Source organism: Solenopsis invicta, chromosome 6 (genome assembly GCF_016802725.1).
Source record: "Solenopsis invicta isolate M01_SB chromosome 6, UNIL_Sinv_3.0, whole genome shotgun sequence".
In the NCBI taxonomy this organism is placed as follows: domain Eukaryota; kingdom Metazoa; phylum Arthropoda; class Insecta; order Hymenoptera; family Formicidae; genus Solenopsis; species Solenopsis invicta.
In genome coordinates, this window is record NC_052669.1 from 6,039,117 (window position 1) to 6,063,262 (window position 24,146).

A 24,146-nucleotide genomic window follows, 5' to 3' on the forward strand; every position below is an offset into this window, starting at 1 on the left:
GGGTTGCATGAAACATTCTGTATAATTACAAAATAATTTAAAGCATGTATAATATTCCGATTTTTAAAAATAGGTGCACAACATTCCTGAGGGTCTTGCGGTCGGCGTAGGCTTCGGAGCAATAGGTAGTAGTTCATCAGCAACTTTTGAAAATGCAAGGTAAGCTATGCATTGATAATATAAACATAATATCGGATATCAGCAGCATACGTAGCATACGTATAACATCGTAGAACAAAACAGAATATCGAATTACAATGCATAAATGTAAAATATTCGTATATTTGCAATCTAAAAAATATCCTTTATACGTGCAAGTATCTGATAAGATACACGTTTGACAAATATTGGCATTTCTATCGACATATAGTCATACTGCACTTTTATTAAAGATTAATTATAATTTATTAGTATTAATATGATAAAAAACAGTTAAAATATTTTATGATCAAATATTGAGTCAGATGATTTTATATTGATTTAAATTTAATTATCAATTAAAAAAGATTTAAAAAGAAAATAATGTGTTCCTTAGTTATGCGATGACGCGATCTACTAACAATGTTTAATGAAAGCTGTATTGATATTACTAGTTTAGGTCAATCTCGCCTATTCAATTGATTACACGAGTCAAAAGGGTTAAGTATGAAGTTGGCAAACTTGGCAGATTTTAAATATTGCAGCTAGTGCTTGAGTATATTATTTTTATCGCGATTTGTGAAAAAGAAACGAGTTCGGAATCTTAAAAGCGAAACGGTCGCATCCCGTCTCGGCATAACGTTTCTATTACAGAGTTGTAGTATTTACATCGCATTCCAAACGCACCGGAATTTATTTTAATTAGTGACCAGTTTAATATAATAAAGTACAGACTTAAAGGTATATCGAACGGATCTTAATGGCACTAATAAAAAGTAGTTTTACGCTAAAGAAACGGTTCTGTTTTTTCTTTTTTCGTAAGAGATAAGCAACAGGTTGAGCAATCAGTGAAAACCTAATTTAACCTGTGTATGCGCTAATGTAATAAATGTGGGACATAAAATTTATTTAGAAGCACCGAAGAAACTATGGAATGTAATAAACGAGAAACTTAATATCTACAAAATGCCGTTCGAATATTTTTTCAGGATTATGCTGTATATTTCAAGATTACGTCTACACAAATTTTTTATGTAAACAATACGTAATGTTTACTCTACATTAAATAATGTAGACTACGTAAATTATATACAAAATGTCATCTGTAAACTATAACCTTATGAATTATTGAACTTTCATATATTTTATTACAAATAGTTGAAATAATAGTTATAATTGAATATATAACAGGTATAAATACATACATGCCACGTGCTACCTGGAGCTACCGGACAAGCGAATACAGCATCGGCATGCGGTGTACGCATATATGTAACACTCCCAATATTACACATAACGTCAATTACGAATTAGCAAAAATATCACGGTGCAGATGAGTACCTCTCACTTTCACAAATCGTGTTTTTTGAAGCCATTTCAAGTGTTTTATGCAGAAGTAAAAAGTTGATTTCTATCTGACAATTGGGATGAGGTGCAAATATTGATCTTGGGAGTCAATAAACAGTAGATACAAATAAATTGAATCACTGTTCGCCACTGATCGCTTCGACCAGCTTCGTCTTGGCCGCAGCTGTCGAACGTTCGAACGTCCAAGATCCTCCTCACGACGATTCGTCTCGATTCACGCTTTGCACGAACGCGCGACCCTTCGTTTTCGGTATTCCCGGTACTCACGTGCTCGAAAACGCGAAATACGACGCAATAGAGAAGATGCGAAACACGATTGATCGCGACACGATTTCGTTTCATTTTCGACGCTCCACGGCACTCTCGAAACACTCACTCGCGTAATAAACTCGTACGGGACGACGAAGATGCGAATTGAAACGTGCCGCGACGTCCTACGATCTTCTGCCATGCTTCCTAACCGACCGACTGCTGGCACTGCGTAGCAGCGTGACGCGTGACTCACGTGACTGGCGCCTGCGAGCCGCTGCTACGCAGTGCCAGCAGTCGGTCGGTTAGGGAGCACGGCGGAAGGTCGTGGCGCGTCGCGGCGCATTTCAACTCGCATCCTCGTCGTTCCGTACGTTTTTAACGCGAGCGAGTGTTTCGAGAGTGTCGTGGAATGTCGAAAATTAAGTGTCGGCGTACGTGGCCGACATCCGTCGTGTCGAATGCATGATGCGAAGGCGTTCAATCGTGTTTCGCATCTTCTTCGTTGTCTCGTATTCCGAGTTTCACGCACGTGTGAGTGTCAGGAGTGTTTCGAGAATGCCGCGAACGAAGGATCGTCTGTTCGCGACAAATCGTCGTGAAGAAGATCTTGGACGAACTCGAACGTTCGAGAGCTGCGGCCACGACAGAGCTGGAAGGAACTGGAGAGTGACCAGCGGCGAACGGTGAGTCAATTCATTTGTATCTACTGTTTATTTGCTTTCAAGCTTCAGTATATTCGCGCCTCATCCCGATTGCGTTTGCATAAATTATCGTCGATGCAACACAACGAGAATCTATCAGTCGTGCAAAAACGGGTAGATTTTAGGAATGATTTGAAGTTGATTTCGTGTACATATATAAGATATAAAATTATGTAGAAAATAAATTGATTTTATTTAAACTTGTATATAATATAATGAAATTTTGATGTATCAGATTAACTTTTTAATATTATTTCTTAATATATTGCGTTTAACAGTATTTATTATTAATACATTAAAATTAGATATATTAACAATTTTAAAACTTAATTACTTTTTTCTTAAAAACTTGTGTAGACGTAATTTTCTTGAAATATACGCCAAACCAATTTAATTTTACGAGAGATATGTATCTTTCGAGCATCGTGAAATGTTTGTTACCGACCGCGAATATACCGGCCGCGAGTATTACCTTTTAACGTCCCTGAGCGTAAGTCTCGAAATCGCCGCCAGACAGCGTAAAGTGCCCGCGACACCGCGTAAAACTTCAGACGTAGTTTCGTACGAGAGGAAGCCGAAATTAACGATAATAAGTTTTTATAAACTTCCTCCCGTTTCGCTTCGAGTCGCTATTGTTCTCCCCGCATCCCAAAATGCCCGATCGATTGGAGTTTCGGTCGGAGGGCAGCGTAAAGAAGAGGAAAAGAGGAGAAAAAGAGATCGGAGTTCCCGACGCATCTCCCTCGCCGCCATCTTTCCCCGTCCCTTCCCGCTCGGACTCTCTATTAGCGACAAACAGGTCAGAGCAAGTAAGTGTGAATTTCGCGCTTAATCCCGATGATCCTCGACCTGAAACGCGCGACGACGCGCGGAGCGATCTGCCGTCCTCGACTACGCATTACGACGATGCGTCGCGAGGTCGCGAGCGATTGACGACGAGAGAGCCGGGGCCCGGCTCGACCGCGCGCGGCGTGGTAGGAGGTCCCCATGAATGAGTTCTATGGTGGTCGACCGCGGCCGCCAGTTGGAGGCGAAGTTTATTGGCTCCGGTCGGTGCCTGCCTGCGGCGCGCGGGCGCGCAGAGAGTGAAGGGCACGTGTGGCCCTGGAATCCGACGAGCCCTAGGCGCCGCGCATTCCATTCCAGCGGTCCCTCTCCCCCTCACCCCCTTTCTCCTCCCTTTACCTCTCGCTCCGCTTACCTACCTACCTACCCCCGCGCCTACGTGTCCCGCTTCTTCTTTCGCGTTGCTCTGCTCCCCCTCTCGCCCCCGCGTCGCGTCAGCCCGCTCTAACTCACCGTCCTCCTCCGGGCCGGTGTCTTCGAACTCGCTTTCTTCCCTCGAGCCGCGTTTGCTTTTTCGAGAATTTCGCCGTGTACGTCGCGCGACGACCTACACGTCGTCTCGCGCGCGACTTCGCGCGGAATTCTCTCAAGGAAAAACTTTCAGAGACTTCCTTTCTGAGATTTCCTTTAATCTCGATCTTAAGAGACCCCTTTTTAATTACACTTTCTCATGGATATCTCGAATTGACATACATTTATGTAAAAAATACAGTTTCTTATCTTTTTTATCTTATTTTTTATTATTTTTCTTGTACCTCGACGCAATTCCTGCAATTGATTCGAATGCAATTAAGATCAAGCTTCGCGAATTATTACTTCATTGAATATCTATTGGTGCTTGCATCTAACTAACGTATTTGTTAAAATTTAGGAAACGAGAAGCCGAAAATGTAACTCATTAGCTGCCGTAATCTTCATTGGTCTAATTATTTTATTTTTCAAATATCATTAATTAATTAAGGATAAAAAATTAAAATTTGACACTTTATGGCTTAATAAAAAAATATTCTTTTGGTCTAGCTATTGAATATATTTTTTTTTTATTAAGGGTCTTACTAAACAAAAATGATTTGAAATGTATAGAAATAAATTCATTTTCGAATTCGCACTTCAGATTTTTCGAATTTAGTTAAATCCAAAAATAATATAATAAAGAAATTATCCAAATTCAAAATGATGAAGAACAGTATAATAAAGACTCTCGAAACTAAAATCAAAAAATAATAAATAAAAGAAGACTGATAAGAATCTAAAACGCAGTCGAAAGAGCGCAAAACGCTATGATTAATAACGTTTATTCTTCATTTACGTATATACATAATTTCAAAATGATGAATAGCGCATTTCAATTCATTTAAATCTAAGAAAAGATTTTAACATTCTGAATAATAAGAATAAACTTATAATATCTCTAACTTCAACATTCGATTACGATGCAAAATACTATGAAGCAAACATGTAATAAAGAGACAACTCGACTTTACAACAGCTCTGTTACATAGCATTTTGCGTTTCAATTGAATTCTGAAGAGGGTTTGAATAACAGTCAAAATCTATATTTTATTTTATTTTATTTTTTTTTTGTTTTTTATTGTGAACAATATTTATATAAATATTTTTTGCGTTAAAACCCGCATACGACTGTACTATTTCGTGCTTACTTCTTTTGTGTGTTATTGTTATAAATTCGAGAGATCCCAAATTATTTATTAATTTATGAAAGTTGATCTTTTAAAATTAAAACAAAATTATTTGTTGGATTTAATAAATTAATAAATTAAAAAGTTTTAATGTATAAAAATTTATTTATTAGAAAAATAAATAAGAATTTAATTGATTTATTAGAAACATAAGAATTTATTAAATAATGAAGAAATATAAAAATTAAAAAACTTGTAATAAAAAAAATTTAATCATAAATGATAAAAAAAAAAGATAAATAACAGAATTGCAGATATGCAGCATATGCGGCGTGTTCCTATTGTTAGTAAGATCCTCGTATGACGTGACGTTTGTAGAAGCGCCGCACCTTAGGCTGCTTTATGTTCTTCCTAATGAAGCTACAATCGCGCAAAGTTAATCTAGTGAAAGATCTTAATGGCATATTGAGCAAGAGACCGAAGCTTATCACCGTATCGAGTGAATACGCGCGCACGTGGCCGTGCACGTGCAACGCCGTGCGAGAAGCGTTATTTCCGATTCGCCCGGCCTCTGGGATCATTGTCGTTTGACGTACGAACCGCTATGCAATTCACATAGCGCCTTCTATACATGGGCATTCGCTGTTTCTCTGACGACTTATTTACGATCGTTACGTGATTCGCGAGCGGATACGTGACACATCGCGCTTACATATCGCTCTTACACAACGGCCGACGTTAACTGAGCAGACCTTTCCCCGCCTATGATCTCGCGTCGAGAGCCAAACGCTGGCTCGTAGACTGAGGTCTTTCTCGTGGAACGTTAACGAGAAAATCGAAAACCTGAAGAATAGGAGTCGCAAACGCAAAAATCACCGTATGCCCGCGGAGCTTCTTTGTTGCGCCTAAGCTACAGGTTGTATTTTATTCGAAGCGAATGATTTACTCGCGTTGTAAATAAGTTACAAAAGGGAAGTAGGCAATATGTTTTCGTTAATCTTGCGTAATAAACGAATGATAAAACTGCACAGTAATGATAAGCGAACAGACAATAGAGGCGAATGGACGGTAAATAATGACGCGCGCACGCTCCTTCTCTCACACTTGTGAATATGCCTCATTCATAAATGATCCGTAATTACAAACATTAATTCGCGTTGATTATCCGGTGCTTTACGATCAACTTGTAAATCGTGTTTTTGCTTATACCTTAACACTTAATCGGGCGCCTGATTTTTTATGATCGTAAATGATCGCGTGAGGGTCAATTCGATTCACACTTTAATTCATTTATACCATATTTTATATATAAACAAATTTTTTATTTCTATTTATAAGTGTTTATAAACTAATGCATATTTTAAACATGGAATAATAAATTGCAAGCATTAGAAATTTAAAGAAATTTATATATTTTTAAATATTTTTTTACGTATCATTTTTTATTAATAAATTATAGCTTTCAAGTTATTCAAATAAATCCAGACACTTAAAATGATCGAATAAATTTCAATCATTATTACATTGCACTTTAAATTAAAATATAAACACAAAATATATAGGTATTACTTAAATAATATTATTGTTAAGAAGAAATTTCGTTATTATTTTAAACTGTTATTTCTGAAAATAAATTCTTACAAGAATAACGGATCGTTAAATGTGTAAATGTTATTCATTGTTAATATTAATTGTTACTTTTTATGTACATACATAAAATTTTTCCAACGTATTCCGTTAGCATATCGCGGAATTATAGGCATATTCGCACAGTGCATAACGCTAATTTCAAACGGAAATGCGAAAACGTCATTTAGTTATCGCAACCAGAAGTCGCAGGCGACGTTTAATTATGAATGGAATAACACTGTTCCGCCGACGATGTAATGCAAAATTGAGCAACGTCACCTGTTTCCGACGACAATGGAGATAAGAGCGTTTCCGGCGCCGGTTAAAAACGTCAATGAGAAACCGGGCAATTAATATACTGCAACGAAAGCACCCAGAATTTTCACGATGACTGCAACCCAACCTGGGAACATTCGCGTCACTCACGGGAGGTAATTAGCGCCGTCACCTTAAAAGCGATCGAAAAGCACCGGTAGTGAGTCGCGTAAGGCGATGTAGCCGACATCCATTTCGGAAGTGAAACTTCCCACGGTGTGCGTGCGCCCGTTATTGGCAAGTCCTAATAAGAGAGAAATTCTGACAACGGCACGCAACGACGCTTTGTAACGCTTTTGGCGTTACCGAGCTACCGAGTAGCAGTTGGTCCTGTTTCGAGCATGCTGAAAAAGAACGAGAGAGACAGAGAAAGAGAAAGGGACGGAGAAGAGAGAGAGAGAGAGAGACGCTGTCGATGCTCGTTTGGAAAAATCGTTCAGCCTTGGGCGACCCTAGCCCATGCCCTTTTCTGTCTCGACCAGTTCGTAACGAACGACATACCATTCTCACGACGATTGCGATTAACCCCCTTGGTCCTGCATATATTTTCAGCTGTGCTGCAGGTTCGCGTCGTGGAGTTCGCTGTGTACGTACAGGGCGTCCCCGGCTAACCGCGCTTGCTTTTAACGATGAACCTTGTAACTAAGAAGGGAGAGATGCGAGTTTCTAATTTTAGAACGAGAGATGCTCGAGTCGATCATTGATCAGAAAGAAGGTCAATCTTCTCTCATCAATGAGTCTCGCAAAATTAATTGTTATATTAATCATCTCGCATTAAAGGAGGTGTATGAAAATGATCAAAATTGGCCCCGAACCAGAAACCTAAGAAAAATTTTACAGTGTTTTTTGATGAAAGAGAAAAATAATACGCACTATAATCTAGCGTGACTTATGCTCTAATTATCTCGTTATTTAATTTTGAAACTTTCAAGTCGATATTGCCATTGTCCTTAATTTTAGAAAAATAATATTTATTCCGGGAAGTATGGAGAAAAATAAAAAAACTGATACCAGTAATTGCCACGTCCTCGTCGTTAGTCCTGAATTAGACGAAGAGTGATTAAAAACAATTTAATACTTCTTTATTCAAAATACATCGTGAAAATGAGCGTAAATATATATACAAGTCTGATCATATTAGAAATAAAGAAAAATGAAACATATTGTCACGTATTTTGTAATCGACATTTTATTGTTATCAGCAATTTTCTCGGCATTATAAATATTGTTTTTTTCTTTCATATCAAGAAACACTGTGGAATTAATTTTTTAGGTTTCTGCTCCGGGTCAAATTTGGCCACTTTTATACACTCTCCATTTGTTCCATAAACATTACATAATCATTTCAAACGTTTCAAACTGTTTGCAGTTTTTCATGATGCACATCGTTAACAGGAAATGCGATAGATCTAAGAAAGGAAACGATAAAAATATATGGTTCTTTTACTTTTTAAAATAAATTACTACGGTATAATAATCTCCTAGCCGTATCCGTTACATAAGCATCGCGATTCTATGACTAAACTCGAGTTTTCCGTCCATAAATCGCACTATCGATTTGCAATATCCGCAATGGGTAAGATAAAAAAAAGCTCGAAGGAGACCGTGTGTTGTCACGGCGTCCCGGTCAAGGAGAACGCCGTCAAGACGTCATCGTAATGGAAATGAAATTTTTGCGCAACTCGGGCGACGGGCTCGGCCGATTGATCAGCAGCCGACTTACGTTCGCGCGTCGCGTCCTTTCCAAGGAAACATAATTCCTGCGGTGGCGGAGGTGGCAATAAGTTCCGGTACGCTGCCGCGCTGAAAGAATCATGAATGAAACGTTTCGCAGTTTCTGTTGCCACGATCACCGCCGATGTTGCAGAACGACCGACGGAGAGATGCGATAAGAAATTGAAGGAAAAAGAGAGAGAGACAGAGAGAGGCGTTGTAGTAGGTAGATGGAAAGGTATAGGCCGATTTGTGTCCGTTGCAAATCGCTCAAGGAGATCCGGTACTGACTCACTACCCACGAGAATGTGGGTTTATCACTCGTTTCTTCCCTCTACTCGCGCTTTTTTTTTAGGAATTCTTGAATCTCGATCGCGAATGTATGCTTAATTAATCGCTGTAAATTTTGTCGCGTGAATAAGTCAGGGATATATGCGTTTACACGAAACTTGAGCCTCGTATTATTTTTTATAAAAATGTTGCCTTCTAAGCGATTCTATTTGATATTATATAAATGGTATCTATGTGTACAAAAAAAAAGAAAAAAAAAGAACATTGCTTTTTTGCACGTTTCATTGTTTGCAAGTTATGTATATTAGAATTAACGTCGGTATATTTGATGCTTCAATAACTTTAATTCGAACGTGAATGACTTCGGTGACGGGTAACATCCCCGTTGCTACGCGATAACGCAAAGCACATCCTTTATCACGATCGCGGGCGTACCTTGGGGTCCGGGAACACGCGCGTTCTCCGAAATTTATTTACGACGCGCCGTAAATGCGGACAGCGTTTCGAATCACCGTAGGCGGAGTACGATCTCACAAAGGGCGCGAGAATCTGATTTGTATACACACTGGCCCTCTTCCTTCTCGTTCTTCTCCTCCGTTGTCCTCCTATTCGTCCTTTTTCGCAGAGCTGCTTCTGAACAAGGAGGAGGTCAGAGAATGACGGAGGATGAAAGGAGAAGGAAAGAAAGAGCGAGAGAGAGAACATGTGTAAAAACGGAGGAACCGCGGGGTCCTCCGAGTCGCTGCGCTACGTAGATGAGGTGGTGCTATGTTAAACATGGCGCCGGACAAAGCTGCCGACGAAACCATCTCATTTCAGTGCTATCCTCTCCCGGCTGCCTTATTATATACCGGTCGGCCGGCGCTCACCGCGGTTCTTTCTTCTTTTCTTTCTTTCTCTCTTTCTCTGTTTCTCTGGTATCTTCTCATCCTCGTTCCTCTCTTTTTACCTCTTCGCTTGTATTGGTTCTTCTTTCTACCTTCCCTTCCCTCCTCCCCAAAATCTTCCTCCCTCATCGTTCTTCCTCTCTCCTTTCTCTTCATTCTGTTCTCGTTTCTTCTCGATATCCTGTACACGTCCAGTCTGAGATATACCGTAAAGATCGAGATAAAGAGCTTTTGATTTTTTTCGATATCTCTATGTTTATCTTCAACGACGCCCCGGGTTTCTTAATTTGTGTCATCGGATTGTCGGACGTGAGAGTAGCGTTTAACTTTCCGATGTCATGCCGACAGGTATAAATAGAGTGCCCTTTCTTACTGCATTAAATATTGATGACAGACGTTTCGATCTACTTTTCTTTAACAAGAACGTCATGGTACCAATTATTGTGAACGGCATGAGACATGAGAGAAAGAGGTTAAACTGATGTAATTGAGTATAAGAAAATTCTATCGTTTGTTTTATTTCAAGTAGACTTTAACTTTCCAAAATTCTCTCTATAATGTTTTATGTGATTATCAAGATATTTAAATAGCTCTGAAATATTAGAGCAGGGTAGATCACGGCGAATTGGATCATTATAAGTTTTGAGACAATTATCACTAGTTTTTTATTTTATATGATCTGTTTTTTTTCATGCTGTTACAATAGAAACAATAGATAACAATGCATTGCGTATGATTCAGTGTCAATTGTTGACACAAAAGGAGGGATCATGAATGCGTGAAGAAATTTGGTCTCTCCCATATCAAATCACGATACCAATTTTGTGAGTTTGTAACGAAAAGATTTAATCTTAAGGCTCTTTCAAAGAGGTTTATTCATTTATTTTTATTTCTTTCAGATTGTATTTCTTTCAAACTGATGATCCGCTTCGCTCCTAATGTTGGGGCGAATCAGTTTTTTTTTCTTGATTTTTTTCACTGTGCAATAAAAAACGCCATGTTTATTTATTTATTATTTTGTTATATAAAACTCAAGCCAAAGATATAAAGATTAAGAATTTAGAGTAAAACTTAATAATAATGTTAGCTTTTTATTATTATTTTTTTTACATATAAAGAAAAATTTGTCCCATTCCCCTTGATCTACTCTATTTCTCTTTTTAGTTTTATACTGCAATTTTTATTTTACTGCTATTTGCTCTTATTAATCGACTTTATATAATTTAACATTAGCATTATTTCTTTTGTCTAATATTTCTCAGTTGTCGACGGACGTTGTTCAGTATTCCGTCGATTGCTGCGTGGCCTGATTTCTGTTACGCACGGTTCTCGTACAATGCAGACCTATTCTGTAACTCTTAACGACAGTTTCGTTATCGTTGTAACGTCGTTGCGCAGATATAATATATGGTAAAAAAGCTGCGCAACGACGTTATAACGATAACGAAACTATCGTTAAGAATTATAGAATAGGCCTTACTGCGCCCACTCTTCGTATTTTTAATCGTTGCACGTATTTAATACCCGGCGGTGCTTATCTCACGCGGAAAACTAATTCTGACGTGCGCTAATAGTGACGGAAGTCGAGTACGATATAGCACTTCCCGCTTAGACACGCTGCTGCACTCGTGGATGCACGTGCGTGCATGCAGTTAGGCTGCGATACACCCGTCGTGCGTTACCGAGGGCCCACTGTCCCTAGCGCGGACGGGGCCCGTGCGTGTCGGAGTAATTTCTGTTGTCGGCGATTTTCACGGCGAGAGACAGACCAGTTCCTCGAACACTCGTTCCCTCGATCTCGTGCTCGTCGGTATGTAAATTACGGGGGAGCCACATCGCACATTTCCTCCTTTACCTCCTGTACCGCCGAAACATTGTGACGCTTCCGAATTCATTGCTACTTCAAATTATCGAGAAAGCGCACGTAATTTCTTCGCTTCTCGCGTGACTCACGTAACGGTTATGGCATAAAAATATTATCATTTGTCGTGACAAACAACGCAGAAGAGAGAATCACGCTGCTTCTCGCTTCTGATACCCGTTATCACTCAGAAAAATATTTTTCTGATGGTAGATTTCTAGATGTCACGACAAAAATTTATTGCTATGTTTTGTATCTGCTAAAATATTATTTGTTACACTGAGAAAAAAAAATTGTTTACTTGACTAAATTTTTTAACTTGATTAAATTTCTTTAGTTCAAATATTTATGTATTTAAGTGAAACATATAGTTGCTTAAACTCAAGTTCAAGTCTTTTATGTATTAAAATCAACTACATAAATGCTTAAACTAAAAAAATTTAATCAAGTTGAAAAATTTAATCAAATTAACAACTTTTTTTTTCTTAGTGCACATAGAATTTATAATAGCGACATTTTATTGTAGCAATACCTTCTAGAAAATTTAAGTCTTATCTTCCATTATATAGTCAAATTTTATAACAAGTATGATTGGTGTTAAATATAAAAATATTCTTTTTTTTCACAAACAATTCATATATAAATTCTGTCTTTATTATTTAGATTAGTCATCAAACATATCACAATACTGTGATACAGAAATTGTGCTAACAATATATAAATAGCCAAAAAAGTACATAATTTTTTTTTCAATGAAAGAACAATTAAACTAATTTAAAATTTCGTTGAGTTTTAATTTTAAAAGATTTTAACAAAAATGATGTCTTATATCCCTCAGTCTCGGTCCTTACATTTATATGCCGATTAAGTATCAAACGTACGCGATATCGCAGTATTTGCTAATCATTCATCTAACTTATGAAATAACTAAGGAAAATGCATACATTTTTTCAATAAAAGAATAACTAATTAAAAATTTTATTGTGTCTTAATTTCAAAAGATTTTGAAAAAAAAACCCGACATCTTGTATCCCCCAGTCTTGGGGTCCCTTATATTTATAAAGATGTTCCAAATTGGTACATCTGCCGCTGTAATTTTTTTTCTCGGGTAACGAAAGGAATTTACCAAAACATGAAGGCCTAAAATATGTTGACACACCGCTCTTACAATTTAAAGACGCAATCCCCTTATCGGAACTCCCGGGGAATTCTCGAGCGACAAACGAACGATCGGGTGACGAGACTTCTGGGCCTTAAGGGCCGCGCGTTCGACAGGCCGCGCTCGCGATTACCGTGGTCTCGCCTTTCACGGATTCCCCCGATTGCCTCATTATTCCACGAAGCGCGATTACGCCGATAAGCATCTCTTCCCGTTTCGCCGGTGCACTTTATAATCATTCAAGCACGGCCGTTCGCGAGTCGAGCGTTTCTGAGAACTGGACTCGCGAGACGTTCTCTAAGCTAGTGACATTCCACGCCGATACTTCTCCCGTCTCGTATTTCGCGCTCACGCGTCCCCCCCGGCCTCCTCTCTTCCCTCTTCTCTCCTTCACCCTGCCGATACCTTTTCCTTCGCTCCTTCCTCTTTCACTTCGTCTTCTTCTTCTTCTTCTTCTTCTTCTTCTTCTTCTTCTTCTTCTGCTCCCTGCTTCCTCTTCCAATCGCCGCTGCAGCGGCACGAACTATTAAAACCCGGCTTTAGAATTTATATCGGCCTCGCGGCACCTGCTGCACTTTACCGTGCCGCAGATTTCTCAACAATTATGTCACTTACCGCGCAATGCGCGCGCTGACACACGGATCGCGATTAGCATACGTTAATTTAGCAATCGTCGATTCATAAAGTACTTTTAGAACTTCTTAGCCTTTCGCATTTCTCGGTCTACTTAGTATACCTTATCGTAACGCTTTGAAATGAAGAGATATTCGACCTAACTTGACGCAAAAATTATCATGCACCATAAAAATTTGACGTTATTGTAAAACATAATTTGATTAAAAATTAAAGTTACAATTATTGTGTCATTAACATATACAAAAATGTTCTATTGATTCTTAAATGTAACGTATTATATTTTGAGATTATACATTACAGGTCTTACGCTTTACAAATTTATTTAAACCAAATTTGAACTTTGTTTTACTAAAATTTAAGGAGCAAACTTTATCTTCGAAACTCCATTATTTAATTAAGATTACAATCCTTAATTGTTATAAATTTCAATATTAACTTTGCTTATTTCGCTTATACAAAATTAATTGAATACATCATCGTTCTCTTTACCTAATCAGTGTATTTTTTTCGTAATTTTCGTCCATTTCGTGGCCAAATTAACAACTGTAATGTGCTAAAGAATTACAAAGTAATCTGAAGCTTAACTCTTTCCTTGTCTTGTTTTCTTTAAAAAACGAAACAGCGAAAACTAATTAAGGATGTATCGGATATAGGATTTTTACAAAGTAAAGAAAATTTGGAAATGAGTTAATATTAACACTTCAAATAAATTATGTATGAAGGTTGTATTTTTATAAAATGTTATCAAATTTTATAATTTATTAGAGAACTGATATCTGCATTGCAATGAAACTTTACACAAATCATTTTGAATATTTAAAGTACTTAAATAAAAAAAAATTCAGATTTCTTATTTCATCATTTCATTACTAATTATATTTTCATTAAAATACATGTCTACTTCTCATTGAAATAACTTTTTATCCAGATAGAAAATTGCTGCAAAATTTTTTCTATACTTTCAAATGCATTATGAAACAATCTGTAATTTTTTCCTAATTCTTTTAAAGTTTTGAGAAATGTTCTATACATCCTTAAATATTGGTTAAGTTCAAGTAACATTTACGGGCACATCTCGCGAAGGAGTCCATCGATGGTCGATTGCGTTAACCTTGAACGATTAGCGGAATCCCGCGTGCTGCATTCCACCGATTTCCTTCTTTTCGGCGAGGAGAACCGTGCCGTGTCGACGACGGCGGCGGTATGTCGAGCGCATCTCCTAGGCGAGCGTCTGACAGTCGATCGGTCGACGCGCGATGCACTCCTCACGTCCACCGCCTGGACTCTCGCCGCCGCTGCCGCTTCTTCCTCGCTCACTCGCTCGCTCGTTCGCTCGTCCGCTCTCTTCATCGTGGGCCGATGCACCGGCACGGCGCGACGTGGTGCAGCGACTTCGCAATGCCTGGAATGCGGCGGCATTACGCATGCGCGCCGCGTACCTTACTCGGAACAGACGAACAGCCGGATCCGTTATGTCCCTCGACGACGACCTCACGATCGTCTGCGGGGACTTAACCGAGACCCGCGGACCGCGGTCTCTCTGCCGGTCCCTCTCTCTCTCTCTCTCTCTCTCTCTCTCCCTCCCTCCCCTTCTCGCCCCCGTTCCACCTAACTCCTTCTTTCTCTCTTCCTGTCCCGGAGACACCTAAGTTCCTAATACGAAGTGTACGACGACGGCATCGTAGCTCTGTTGCATCGCCTGAGACACCTGCTTTATCTTACCTTACCCGCGGTTGCTGCTCGCCGGCGATTAATCTTGTTCGCCGCATACCGCGATACGCGAGGAACTCGGAGCACCTCTTCTCCTCCCTCTCCCTCTCTCTCTCTCTCTCTCTCCCTCTCACTCCCTCGCTCTTTCTCTTTCCGATTAGACACGATCGGTCTAATGCGAGCTAATTGATTCCGGTTGCGAACGCTGACGGTATATTACTCCGACCGAGCATGATAGAGGAGCGGGCGATAATAAAGCGCTAAATCACGCGAGACGCATTTCGCAGATGAGTAATCGAAAAATGTCACGATCGTTAGTGGTACTTAGTTATCCTTATCCGCAGCTTTCAAATGTATCTCTCAATGTGCACTACAATCTGCGCTCGTGAAGATCTGCGAGCCTAGAAATAGCTTTTCGCACTGCAAAAAGGTTGTAACGACCGGGACGAGCGAAGAGAGTGGGAACAATAAAACCGATACGTCACTTTGAGAATTGCGAGAATGAAAATTGCATGTGGGAGAGATCGCAGCGGTTGCGGTATAGTTATCGTGCTGTATTGGAAACGTATTGGAGGAAGGAACATCCCTATGTTGAGGGTGCGTAATCACTGCGATCGCGACGCGAGACCGAGACTCGGATACTACAGCAGCGGCGGCGGCGGCGGCGTCGGGGTTGATCTTACGGTCTTATGGTTTTATGGCGTTAGTCCGTGGCCGGTGGCCCTCTCTCTCTCCCCCTTGATCCCCTCGGGACTCACGGAGCTGAAAGAGCCGGAGAGCTCGCCTTGGCGTTGGTGGAATGCGGGACGGGCAAATCGCGGTCGGCCCGCTTGCGCCTCGTTCCCATGCATTCCTTCCTGCCCCTCTCGCCCTCCTCCGCGTTCTCCCGTCCCTTGGTCTCCCTCTCCCTTTCTCTCTCTCTCTCTTTCTTTCTGTGTCCTCCTCCCCTCCTTCTTCTCTTCCTCTCCTCCCGATCTGTCTCTCTCCTTCATTCTCGCCCCTACGCTCTCTCGCACGGATACATTGCTCCGCACCTCTACGCGCTCGCTACGTTTCATCTCGTTCCTCTCGTCCCGTCTCTCTCTCATTTTAGTACACACACGTACGTATGACACACATGCACCACAAACGAAGATTTTGCCTCTTTTCTCTCTCCCTCTCTCCCGCTTGTCCCAGCTTTTTTTTTCTTTCTTTTTCAGATTCCTCTCTATGTCTCCCGCATGGGCGCACACGCGAATTCGCAGATCTTTCCCTTTCTTTCTCTTCCTCCGCGCCTCCACCCTCCTCCCCGTCCGATGCTCCGTCTCGCTCGTTTACGCGCGCATGCACATACGTATGTGTACGCACGTTCGTGCACGCGATAGACGTGGTACTCTCTGTCTCTCTCTTGTTCTCTGTATCTTCCTCTCTTTCCCGCGCGTGCGGCCGAATCCCTACGCGAACATCCTTGCGCCTCCCTCGGAACCGAACCATCCCACCTCGTCCTGTTCCTCGACTTCCTTCTGCTTCTCGTCGAACACGCTCCTTTAACCGAGCCGTGCCTCGTCGCGGCGGGGAAAGCCTCGTCATGGCATCTTAACCGATCGACTCGTGCCCGACGGGCAACATTGTTGCGAATCAGGCCGAAGAAATAAATATTGAGATGGAGCAATATCGAGACGTTATGCGCCTTATTATATTATCTGCCGTTTTATGCGAGCTCTAATTTTTGTTTTCCAATTCTCGATAGTAATGTCGTTGAATCTCGATTCATTTTATATAGACCTGATCCGCTTGTACAATCATCAAAATCATTGATCTTTCTTTATCGAGTATCAGAAAGTAAGATTACAATGAACAATACTTTTAGCAAGGTTTTCAGTCTTTATGACCTTGTTATAAATCAGTTGCTTCTTAAATTTAATTAAATATATGATTTTTATTTTATAAAAATCTCCTATTCTCCAAACTTTTATATATCTACTTGATTTGTATTCAATATAAAATTCTAAAGTAAAATTATTCGCAATTGAAGGGAAACGACACGTCGTGAGCTAATCTTTGTCCAGTATTATAGTTTAATAGTGGATTGGATGATAAAAGTGGCCGGTTTTTGCTAAGTACGTCGCGCAGTATTAGCTTCCGACGTTCCTCATCCTGCGGCAGAGGCGAGGAGCGAAGGATAGGTGTTGCCACGTAAGGACAACCGCGGCTTTATGGAATTCAACATGGCGTCCACAGTGCGTCCGATGGAGTTACAGAGACCGCCATGTTGGTGCACACCAACGAACTCGCCGGTCGACATGATCTATTAAGTATTGCCGCGGTGTTTGACTCGGTCCTTTAATTTATTAATCGATCATCACAGAACTAACAGTGGCACTTCAACATCACAATCGAATTCTTTGACTTCGTAGTCGAATCTACTTCAACCCGTCTGTATGTGGGAGCTCTAATTCATGACAACATTCATCTTCTCTCCTCCTTGCTTTATCTCATTTCATAAAGAAACGATCGTCAATGATCTCATTGTCAGACACTTTCGCATTTTTGCCTCGTCGGAGAACCATTTATAGCAGCCGCTCGTAGTTGGCCCGAATCTTAGATATGCGTAGATAACGGTGCGAGAACATGGCACGTGTTTCATCGTGCGTACGTGTGTCTGAACTCACACGCGCGCAGCTTTTTTTTCGCGTTGAAGATGACCGGGCTGGTCAGATCTCTTTTTTTCTACTAGGAGAAATCCGCGGTTTTCGACACGAGACGGCACGTCGCCAGTGTCGTACACTCGGCGAAACATTCCTCGATTACCGCATTATAATTTAAGCCGGCGGATAAAACGGGATCTACCTTTTTTTTATCATTCACTTATCTAAATTATTTGTGAAGCTGCAAATGACTGCGTTACGCAAGAAATCCTGTTTATATATAGAAACTCAATACTGCTCGCGATGAGCGATTAGCGACAAACGCACTCATCGCGCATTTTGCCGTTAGAATAATTTTCAAAGTTATTTTCCGTGCAAATTCAAGCGTAACAAGTTCCTATGAAAAAACTGATATGAATGAGAAGTCGCCATTGCTGTTATCCTCTTTCTTACATCGTTATTCTCACATATCTTGCATAACAAGATTCAAACGGACCACCAAACATGATAAATACTTTCTAATCTACGCACGAGCGAAGTAAAGGAGACGCCGCGCGCGTAGCTAATGGCTTTTCTAAACATCCCGTCGACACACATTGACAGAACTGTGATAGTCATCCGTATGTTATTAATTTCTTTATCAAAATATCAGCTTGGCATACCTTGATGCCGCAAGTTTTGCGTAAAAAAGTTGCTGCGATTATAATATTTGACGGTTTTAACAAAAAAAAGCAAAGAAATAAAAGATTTTTGACGTGTCGGCTCCGAAGAAAATTCAAGAAAATTTGGTTTGAGCAATCGCAAGTTTAAACTTTCTCACGTTATTCTAAGTGAAGCGGTTTTCTTTTAAACTTACCCTCCTCAGTTCCGTTATATTTTTGACCCGAATACATATTCATCGTCGCAGTGGTGTCCACTTCAGCGTGAAACCTCAACTTGAGACGGTTGTGCGAAAAAAAAGTGGGTTTCTCGTTAGAAAAAAAAGTCTTCCTGAAAATTCGTCATGGATCCACGCGCGTGTCAACTTATTCGCCAATACTTTCTCCCGGATCCTGAGCACTCCTCGCGCGAAACATTCCTCGGCCCGGTATCCTCCGCTCTCTACGAGAGAGCTCTCAGCCGCCCCGTTCCTAAGGTTATCTACCCGACTTCTCTCGTCGTCTTCCTTCGCCCACCGTCCAGCTCGATCTCGGCTGCCGCTTCGCACTCGGATCTTTTGCGGCCGCGAGTTAGCGTGCAGCCGCGTTCTTTGCTCTTCGCGCCCGCACGAAAGAATGATAGCTTCGCTAATAGATAAATTAGCCACGCGTAAATGTTACGGTAATACGATTAGCGTCGGAGAAAGGTCGACGCTAATTAATACGTTCCGCGTACCTCACTCTTGACGAGTCGTACGAAGCTTATCCTGAAGAGTCCTTGTTTTCAGATTCGTTACAGAAAATAATCCAGCAAACACCAAGTTACAAGTGTACAAGTGTTAGTTGTAATTCCCACTCAATTATAATTTCCAACAATGTAACTATTATATTACACACTCGTTATATAACAGTTACATTGTTGAGTGGAGAAATTACAATTACTACCATTTATAATTTCGATGTTTGCTGGGAAGCGTCTATGTAATAAACTGAGAACGAGATTTCATTACGCTAAATGACTCGATTCGGATGATTAAAGATATGATATTGTGATGTGCCTAGCCTTTCACACAATTCTATTGACCTTGGCAGATAGAAGCGTCTTTAACGTGAAAGCAATTTTAAGATTTATGTATGCTGAGTATTTCGTACGTGTGCAACACTGATAATTTTTTTTTGCGTAAAGTCTTTAATTGTATTAGGTCATTTAAAATAAGATAGTGAGAGCATCCTACAGCTTTGAATGAAAATGAAACTCTGAATGGTGTCAGTGAACTATCAACTAAAGTCTGGGACCGTGTCGTCGATAACAACGAAGACTAATGAATAATTCTTCAAAGTATCATATTATCTTTTATTGTGCCAGAAACACTAAAAATAAAAGGTCCTATCTTGTTTCGTAAATGACCTAATATAAATAAAATAGATTGTCTCGAGCATATTGATTTCTCATGCCAAATTCGATGTCCGAACATGAATGAATAATGTTGCGTTCTTTATGTCTCCATTTTCACCTCGTTCTTTGTTTCTACTTTTTTGCTTAAATGTATATTTTAATAAAAAGATTAAAATATTAAGTACAATCGCATCGCGGTACAAACGACGACCGTTCCCTCGATCTCGAAACAATTCGCCGTCGCCCTAGCCGTCTGGCGAACACGGTAGACAGAGCCGGGAGTAGTCAGGGGCCCTGACCGTGGAAAGCAGAAAGAACTCAGGAAGGAAAAGAAGCTGCGGCACCCGAACCACCGGCGGTGGTAGTGCGCGTTCAAGGGCCCGCGATGGTAGTGGGGCACCCGCAAGAGGGAGACCAGCCGCTCTCGTGCCGCAACAGCGAAGAGAAAGAGCGACGATACATACTCGTGCACACGTACACGTATCGCGAATACAAGTGGAGGTGGGGGAGGAGGGAAGGGGGGCAGGGGAGGGTGATCATTCTCGGAACTCGGGTGACCTCCCCCGGTGCAACTGGTGAACAGCCGGACCCGACGGGTTAACTGTACAACCACTTATATACCTCGACGCCGTAGGAATGCGGCGACGATGATGCCGTCGTCCCATGAAATAACGCGCGACATGCCGCGGCATGACATACCTCTCGCCGGGAGCCCGGCGTGCCCGTGCGAGAGGACCCGCGGGATGAGAGAATCACCTTATACTGGATGATCTTCACGCGAGAGAGCGCGGATCACGTCATTCATTCACCTATGCCGCCTTTAACGCCTGACCGTTTTCTACCGAACCCGTCGTCGCGTCGTCGTTCTGTTGCCAGCTCGCGCGCTGATCTATTGTTCCCTGTAAATCCCGGTCGTTCGCGGATCGACGATTCGCCGGAGTCGGATCGCGCCTGAATCACTCGAACCTCAGCTTTTTCCACCTTTCGATCGGTCCGCGTTTACGTGATGGTTAGACATTTTTGCGGACGGACGCGGACGCATCAATTTTTCGCGACACTAACGGCAACGTTTTTACACGATCGTAATGGAGATGAAGAGAGAGTAGGCTTTTTATCACATTACTTAAACAGATGTTTCCCTCTTGATAGAATAATCCCACTTTCGAACAATGCATAGGTACCGTTGCGCTTGTAAAATTTTTTAAACGCTTTATTAATTCTTGGCTCGAAACTCTGTATAAAAATAACTATGAAATTAAAAAGGTAACTATCTTGAGAGCAAGACAAAGTTATCGAGATTTTCGCAAATCTTGATAAACGTTTTTGCATCTTTTATACATTTATATCGCTATCATTATAGCGATTGACCATTGTCAATTTATCTATTTAAGAATTTGATTCATCTTTTAGCATGGAGAAGATATATTCTCTCGCGAATTACTGTTTGTCAAGTCGCGAAATATGATTACTAGCAACTAGGAGTCTGAAGCCCCCGAACGGCTTGTTCGTTACAGCGTTCGCCTCGTAAAGTCCGGCGCTCATGAATATCGAATTATGGGAGCTAGATCGCGGAAGATCTTCGTTACCTCGTTCCACGTACCAGAACCGAAGGGTTTTTCTTCGTTTCGGTCGCTTCGCGCGCATGCGGCTCTGTCCGGTTTGGTCGAGTCATTCATTCGAATAGTTAGTCTCCTCTATGAAGCCCGGTACCGTTTTCTCGCTTCTTATGGGCCTTTAGAATTGGATCATCTTGCTAACCGGACAAGTCTCTCGACCGTTCCCCCATCTTCAATTCAGCTCCGATCATAGGGTTCTTGCGCAGGCCTCACAGTTCTAGTTTTATACGAATACTATTACGTTGATCCTGAGAATCCCATTGAAGGTCTACCGTTGGAAAGAAAGAGACGGGAGAAAAAGAGACAGACGGCGCTGACGTACTCGTGGTTACAATGACCTCGCAGCCGGATTATAATTGATTTCGCAATTACCTTCGAAGAAATACTAACTGTCGAGAAGCAAGTAAACTTCATCATCGCAAAAGTCGCAAAAGGAATGCTTTATGTATCTTAAACTTGATTTCTAATGTACTGTTGTATAAATAAGAATTAAAAATACTGTAGAAATTAGTGTCACACACATAGAGACGTGTAATCTGCCCTTTCTTCTGAAAATATTCCTCATGCGCGCGCGCGCGTAATTCGACGTACAAAATAAATAGCTCATACTGCGTCCTACGGAATTCAATCTATCCACGTCGATTCGTTCGCGCGAGGCTTCCTCTCGCGAACTCGCAAAGTTCAACCTGCGTTCCTCGACTCGCTCGGAGTAGTGAATGGAAGGATTCGTCGCGGGATTGGCAGAACGCGGGGTCGAGAGCGATGATATTCCGAAGTTGAGGAGAATTCCGCGGCGGCGGTGTGCAATATGTGAGATATCCCGCCGGCTTGTGCGCCGTGTTAGATTGTGTACGCGATCCCGTCGTTCATTCACCTGTTACGTTCTCTCTCTCGCCGCTCCTTGCCTCCCTCGTTCCATCTCGTTCGCTCGCCTTCTCTCTCTCTCTCTCTCTCTCTCTCTCTCTCTCTCTCTCTCTCTCTCTCTCTCTCTATCTCTCTCTCTCTCCCCCTGCCTGCCTGCCTGCTTGCCTTTCTCCCTCATTCTTTGACGTGATTCTACCATGCTATTACTTGTACCATAGATCACGCTCGGCGGTCCGCGAGGTCGCGGAAAAGAGAGACAGAGATGAACGGAGGTCGAGGAAAGAGGTCTCGCGAGCTTGTAACGAAGCTAACACGTTCTATCTCTTCTATATCGATCGCGTCACTAACTCATCACGAACTTTTGCGAATAACGCGTAAATTGTTTTTGGTGTCCCATTTACTTTATCTTACTTATATTTGAAAAGTTATGTAAGATCATATCTTGATAACCATATATTTAGAAATTGATTAATCGTGAAATTTCATGTGCGTAGATACTGATTTGTATTATAATATTTAGCCAATTACTTACATTAGAACTTGAATTATGTCTGACTAAAAGTATTATTAAAAGTCCGTACGACATAGCTCTCTTTTATAACCCAGTCAACTGATGGATCATAGTCATGGAACATATAGAATTTGATATACGTTTTCTCACTCTTAAACGAAAAATGGACAATCTATATCGAAAAAAGTTTTTTTTATAATCAAATAAATATATTTATCTTAATATCATTACCTTAATTTAAATAGTAGCTAATATAAAATAATTTATTTTTAAATTTAGGAAATATTTTTAATCAAGGAAATTAATAAAATATATTTACTTGAACATAAAATTTTTTTTTAGTATATAATTTTTAAATTTGAACTTGATCATATTAGACCAATTTATAGAACAAACAATGATAATACTTTAAAAATCAACATATTACAGTATATACCGATACACATCTAACCGTTGCAATTTTCTATTATTATCTTTGTTTATTCTTATTATTTATAATTAACATATTAGGTTGAAGATGACCAAGTCGAAACCTTCGACTATTCCTATATATTGTTTTTAAAAAAAATTTCTAATTAAAAATACTTTTTTCCTCTTCTAACGGTTCGTACGTCTTTGACCCATTTTCTTTGTGATTCTATTGTTTAAATAATGCATTTAATTATTTACATCATTCATATGTAAATTATATACGGAAGCCTGAATAATCTGTTCGAAGATATTTAAATGGATATTGCAAACAATTATTAATGATGTAAAGATATTATGTGTCAATTTCTTTATGACTATTTCGCCAATGATTTTGCCTTGTTACCGAGCGTTGCCAGTCCGCGTAACTGGAAGCGAAACTCGAGGCTTTGTCGTTCATTGACATCTTATTTATGAGCGGCGATCCTGGTCGAGTAAGCTTAGCCGTTCTTCGGTAGGCATGAAAGAGCGAGCGGTACATACGGCTGGATCTAGAGGAAGCCTCGCGGCTCTCCGAGCGCTACGCTCCGATCGCGGCGATGGAAAAATCTGGAGAATGTCGAAGCCGTCGACCAGTTTCAAGAACTCACTGCCACGAGAAAGAGAGAGAAAGGATGTGTGTGTGTGTGTGTGTGTGTGTGTGTGTGTGTGTGTGTGTGTGTGTGTGTGTGTGTGTGCGTGCGTGCGTGCGTGCGTGCGTGCGTGCGTGCGTGCGTGTGTGTGTGTGCGCGTGTATGTGCACGCGCAAGTTGATTCCCGGTGGCGCGGAGCCACCTTGTCTCCTTTGGTTTTCTTCTGATCCCGCTAAACGCTTCTCTCTCTCTCTCTCTCTCTCTCCCCCCTGTCTCTTTCCTTTGCTTTTTTCCTAATCCGGTAGCAG

The 24,146-nt window shown here is 40.8% G+C and overlaps 1 protein-coding gene across 5 annotated transcripts in view; it reads left to right on the top strand.

Moving 5' to 3' along the window:
* LOC105200991 (zinc transporter ZIP11) overlaps positions 1-24,146 on the top strand; it is a 136,623-nt gene that overhangs the window by 7,202 nt on the left and 105,275 nt on the right. For all 5 annotated transcript variants that reach the window (XM_039450214.1, XM_039450216.1, XM_039450215.1 and 2 more), the window contains exon 4: positions 74-159. In XM_039450214.1, coding sequence (XP_039306148.1) covers positions 74-159 — 86 coding nt within the window. The remainder of the gene's footprint in view (positions 1-73; positions 160-24,146) is intronic.